The sequence below is a fragment of the Platalea leucorodia genome, assembly GCF_965183815.1.
Source record: "Platalea leucorodia genome assembly, chromosome: 24".
In the NCBI taxonomy this organism is placed as follows: domain Eukaryota; kingdom Metazoa; phylum Chordata; class Aves; order Pelecaniformes; family Threskiornithidae; genus Platalea; species Platalea leucorodia.
In genome coordinates, this window is record NC_138846.1 from 2637614 (window position 1) to 2643246 (window position 5633).

The 5633-nt window shown below is 74.9% G+C and overlaps 2 protein-coding genes across 2 annotated transcripts in view; one reads left to right on the forward strand and one right to left on the reverse strand.

Annotated features, from left to right (window-relative positions):
* POLR3GL (RNA polymerase III subunit GL) overlaps positions 1-1364 on the reverse strand; it is a gene marked incomplete at its 5' end in the record, with an annotated part of 2809 nt that extends 1445 nt beyond the window's left edge. The window contains 5 exon segments of the mRNA XM_082333307.1: positions 218-326; positions 328-348; positions 1243-1275; positions 1277-1321; positions 1323-1364. Coding sequence (XP_082189433.1) covers positions 218-326; positions 328-348; positions 1243-1275; positions 1277-1321; positions 1323-1364 — 250 coding nt within the window.
* A 2907-nt stretch (positions 1365-4271) lies between these two features.
* On the forward strand, positions 4272-5633 carry ANKRD34A (ankyrin repeat domain 34A; the record flags this gene model as incomplete). The annotated part of the gene is made up of 1 exon (XM_082332883.1): positions 4272-5633. One exon carries the CDS (start codon positions 4272-4274, stop codon positions 5631-5633), a length of 1362 nt encoding a protein of 453 aa, XP_082189009.1.

A 5633-nucleotide genomic window follows, 5' to 3' on the forward strand; every position in this document is an offset into this window, starting at 1 on the left:
GGGAGGGGGTCATGGGGCTGGGGGGGGTCCCAGTGGAGAGGGGGGATCATGGGGCTGGGGGGGGTCCCAATATGGGGGGGGGGGGTCCCATGGGGCTGGGGGGGGGGGCATGGGGCTGGGGGGTCACGATGCAGCGGGGCAGGGTCCCAGGCACCCTCCCCCCCGCTCGAAGGGGGGTGCAGGAGGCTCGGGGCCCCCCCGCGCCCCCCCCCCGTACCTCTGCGGGGCGCCCCGGGCCTGACGAAGTAGGGGAGCCCCTTCATGGCCCCCCGCAGCTCCTGCTTGAGCGCCAGCATGTACTCGCCCTCCTCGCCCCCCGGCAGCGGGGGCCGCCCGCTGCTCCAGCGGCTGGGGCACACGCGTGCGGCGAGCGCGTCGGGGCTCAGCCCCCTCCGCTCGGGCACACGCGTGCGGCGAGCGCGTCGGGGCTCAGCCCCCTCCGCTCGGGCACACGCGTGCGGCGAGCGCGTCGGGGCTCAGCCCCCTCCCCTCGGGCACACGCGTGCGGCGAGCGCGTCGGGGCTCAGCCCCCTCCGCTCGGGCACACACATGCAGTGAGCGCGTCGGGGCTCAGCCCCCTCCCCTCGGGCACACGCGTGCGGCGAGCGCGTCAGGGCTCAGCCCCCTCCGCTCGCACACACACATGCAGTGAGTGCGTCGGGGCTCAGCCCCCTCCGCTCGCACACACACATGCAGTGAGTGCGTCGGGGCTCAGCCCCCTCGCGCACACACATGCAGTGAGTGCGTCGGGGCTCAGCCCCCTCCCCTCAGGCACACACATGCAGTGAGCGCGTCGGTGCTCAGCCCCCTCCGCTCGCACACACACATGCAGTGAGTGCGTCGGGGCTCAGCCCCCTCCCCTCGCGCACACACATGCAGTGAGCGCGTCGGGGCTCAGCCCCCTCCCCTCGCGCACACACATGCAGTGAGCGCGTCGGTGCTCAGCCCCCTCCCCTCGCACACACACATGCAGTGAGCACATCAGTGCTCAGCCCCTTCCCCTCGCGCACACACATGCAGTGAGTGCGTCGGTGCTCAGCCCCCTCCCCTCGCGCACACACATGCAGTGAGCACATCAGTGCTCAGCCCCCTCCCCTCGCACACACACATGCAGTGAGCGCGTCGGTGCTCAGCCCCCTCCCCTCACGCACACACATGCAGTGAGCGCGTCGGGGCTCAGCCCCCTCCGCTCGGGCACGCACACACCGGGGACACCCCCCACCCCGCCCCCCCCAAACTTACCGGGAAGAGGGGGGAGGGCTGCAGGGTGGGGGGGCGGCAGCGCCTCCCCCTTCCCGATCCCCACCGCCTCCACGTTGAAGGGTCATCTGCCCCCGGCCGCGGCCGCGGCCCCGGCCCGCCATGGCTGGGGGGGCTGGGGGGAAAGTGGGGGGGGTCCCGTGGGGAGGGCGGCCCCCCCCGCGCGGGGGAGGGTTATGGGGGGTGTGGGGGGCCCTCAGCGGGGAGGGGGACGGGGGGCGGCCCCCCCCGGGGCGTGGGGACAGCAGGGGGGACATGGACGGACGCGGGGGGACCCGGGGACACGAGGGGGGAAAAGACACGGGGGGGAGGGACACGGGACACGGGGGGACGCGGGGGGACACGACACGGGGCAGCCCCCCGGGACACGGGGGGACACGACACGGGACAGACCCCTGGGACACGGGGGTACGCGGGGGGACACGACACGGGGCAGCCCCCCGGGACACGGGGGGACACGACACGGGGCAGCCCCCCGGGACACGGGGGGACGCGGGGGGACCCGGGGACACGAGGGGGGAAAAGACACGGGGGGGAGGGACACGGGACACGGGGGGACGCGGGGGGACACGACACGGGGCAGCCCCCCGGGACACGGGGGGACACGACACGGGGCAGACCCCTGGGACACGGGGGTACGCGGGGGGACACGACACGGGGCAGCCCCCCGGGACACGGGGACATGAGGGGGGACACGACACGGGGCAGCCCCCTGGGACACAGGGGGGGGACGTGGAGGGGACACGGCGCAGCCCCCCCGCGACACGGGGGACACACGGAGCATCCCCACGGGACGCGGGGGGACGCGGGGCAGCCGCCCCGGGACACGGGGGGACACGGGGGGACGGGGGAGGACGGGGGGGGGACGGGGGGACACGGGGGGGGACGCGGGGGGGGGACGCGGGGGGGGGACGCGGGGGGGGGACGCGGGGGGGGGACGCTCCCCGTACTCACGCCGCGCATGCGCAGCCGCTCCACGTGCGTCCGGGGCCGCGCCGGCTGCGCAACGTTCGAAGGAGGCGGGGCCGAGGGCGCCAGCGCCGCGCTGATTCGCTCGCGGCGGAGCCAGTCAGAGGGGAGGGGGCGTGGCGAGGGGCGAGGAGGGAAGGAATGAATGAGTGAATGGGGCGGGGGCGGGAACGGGGGTGAGAGGGAGGGGAGGGGAGGGGAGGGGAGGGGAGGGGAGGGGAGGGGAGGGGAAGGGAAGGGAAGGGAAGGGGAAGGGGAGGGGAGGGGAGGGGAGGGGAGGGGAGGGGAAGGGGGTGCAGAGGCTCCCTGCCCCATGGCCCCCAGCCGCACTGTGCTGGGACCCCCCAGCCCTGATGTGTTGGGACCCCCAGCCCCGCCGCCCCATGGCCCCCAGCTCCCCTCTGTTGGGACCCCCAGCCCCACCGCCCCACGGCCCCCAGCCCCGCTGTGTTCTGACCCCCCCCAGCCGCACTGCCTTGGGACCCCCAGCCCCACTCTGCTGGGACCCCCAGCCCCGCTGCCCCATGGCCCCCCAACCCCACGGCCCCCAGCCCCACTCTGCTGGGACCCCCAGCCCTGCTGCCCCATGGCCCCCCAACCCCATGGCCCCCAGCCCCACTCTGCTGGGACCCCCAGCCCTGCTGCGTTAGGACCCCCAGCCCCGCCGTGCTGGGACCCCCAGCCCCGCCGCCCCATGGCCCCCCAACCCCACGGCCCCCAGCCCCACTCTGCTGGGACCCCCAGCCCTGCTGCATTAGGACCCCCAGCCCTGCCGTGCTGGGACCCGCAGCCCCGCCGCCCCATGGCCCCCCAACCCCATGGCCCCCAGCCCCACTCTGCTGGGACCCGCAGCCCCGCCGCCCCATGGCCCCCCAACCCCATGGCCCCCAGCCCCGCCGTGCTGGGACCCCCAGCCCCACCACCCCGCAGCCCCCGCCCCGGCCCCCCAGCCCCGCCACGCCAGGCCCCATGGCGGCCCTCTCCCTCGCCCGCCCGCGCAGGCTGCTCGGCGCAGCGGGTGCGTTGCTGCCTGCGCTGCCGGGTGATTCATCCCGCTCCAGCCCTCCCCGCGCCAGCAGCTGCCAAAAATAGCGATGCAGGGGGGGGAAAAACCCTCCAAATAACCTCCCCTGCCTTCCCCCCGCTACGCCAGCGGCGGGCCGGGATGGCGGCCACCGAGCGATGTCCCCGACACCTCCATCCCAGGGGCATCCGGGACCGGGACCCGTTGCTGGGGGAGACCAGGCTCCGGTTACCATGGTAACAGAAGAAGGGATGGAGGGATGGGGGAGAGAGGGGCTGGGGTTTGGGGGGGTCCCCTCTGGGGTTCCCCCCTGCCCGCGGGGGGACGGTGCAGCCCCCAGCGCCAGGCCCAGGCTCGGTGGCCGCCGGCGTCTTGCTGGAGGGGGGCAGCTGCCAGCCGGGCTGGCGAACTGGGGGGAATGGGAGGGGTGGTGGCTTCTCCCCCATTTTCTTGGCTGGCCGGAGAGCTGAGGAGCAGGATGAGCTGCCGTCACCATGGGAACGGTGCAGGCAGGGATGCAGGAGGGGATGGGGGTACGGGCAGGGGATGCAGGAGGGGATGGGGGTGCGGGCAGGGGATGCAGGAGGGGCACAGGAGGGGGATACGGGCAGAGGGTACAGGCAGGGGGCTGAGTGCAGGGGGGGGCAGGAGGGGATGGGGGGTACGGGAGGGCAGGTGGGGTGCAGGGGTACAGGCAGGGGTGCAGGAAGGGGATGGGGGCTGCAGGAGGGGGCGACAGGCAGCAGGGTGGGGACGTGGAAGGGGGACACAGGCAGGGGAGGGTGCAGGCAGAGAGGCCCGGGGGACCCGGTACCACGGGCTGCGCCGCGCCGGCCAGTGGCATCCGCGGGAACCGTCCCCTCGCGGGAGCCAGCTGGGGAAACTGAGGCAGGGAGCCGGGAGTGCCCCATCCCGGGGCTCGGGGGGCTTCAACGCGCGCCGTGTCCCGTTGCAGTGAGCAGGCGACGCTCCCGGACCGGCGCACCCATCCGCCATCCCCGCTGCCGTAATCGCCGCCATGCCCAGCCCCGTCCGCCGCCCTCCCGCTGCCGCCGGGCCGCCCGGTTTAACCATGTTGCCGGCGGACGGTTCGGCCCTGCTGCGAGCCGTGGCACAGGGCAAATTTCGGCTCACCCGGCTCTTATTGGAAGGGGGAGCCTACATCAACGAGGGCAACGCCGCCGGGCAGACGCCGCTGATGGCCGCGTGCCGGGCCGGCTACGCCGACCCGCTGGAGCAGCCCCGTATGGTGCGGTACCTCCTGGAAAACGGCGCCGATCCCAACATCCCCGATAAGACGGGCAAGACGGCGTTGATGCACGCTTGTGCCGAACGCGCCGGCCCGGCGGTAGCCGCCGTTTTGTTGGCTCACGGCGCCGATCCCAGCGCCCGCGATTACGCCGGAGCCTCCGCTTTGGTTTACGCCATTAACCGGGGGGACCGGGAGACGCTGCAGGTGCTGTTGGACGCCTGCAAAGCCCGAGGGAAGGAGGTGATCATCATCACCACCGACACCTCGCCCTCGGGCACCAAAACCACCCGGCAATACCTCAACTCGCCCCCTTCGCCGGGCCTGGAGGAGAAACGCTCGCCGGCGCTCTGCATGTCGCCCTCCGACATCGAGGTGCGGACGGCGGCTTCGCCGGCCGGCAGCGAGAAAGAAGAGGAGAGGGACGTCTTCTGCTTCCCGCCACCGCCGCCGGCACCGGTCGCCGCCGCCCCGGAGCCATCCCGCGCCCGGGGGCGGCCGCTGAAGCGCCTCAATTCGGAGCCCTGGGGGTTGGTGGCCCCGGGGCCGGAGGGGCCGCGGGGACCCCCCGAGCGTTTGGTGGCGGGGATGGAGGGGCTGAGCCTGGGCGGGCGCCCGCGGCGGCACAGCGTGGAGGGCCGGGAGGCAGCGGGGTTGCCGGCGGCCACCTGGGCCGAGCGGGTGCCCCCCGCTTGCCCGCAGCCGCTGGCACGCCGGAACACGGCTCCCGAAACGGCGCGGGTCAAACCGCCTCGCCGGGAACCCCCCGAAATGGAGGGGCACCCCTGGGCCAGCTCACCACCTCCGTCGCCGGGGCGAGGCCGGCGCTGTGCCGCGTCGGCCATGCCACTGCCCGCCGCCGAGTCCCCACCGGCCACCCGCCGGCGCCCGCCCGGTTTGCTGGAGCGTCGCGGCTCCGGCACGCTCTTGCTGGAGCCCTTGGCCCCGGGGAGGGCCGGCTTCTTGCCCCCGCTGCACCCCGGCCCGCACCCCCCCGGCCCCCGCGGGCCCCCGGCCCCCGGCTCGCCCAAGGGACGCCGCAAGCTGCTGCGCCGGCACTCCATGCAGACGGAGGAGATGCGGCAGTTGGCCAACTTCCAGAGCAGCGTGGTCCCGGAGCCGGGCAGTTAG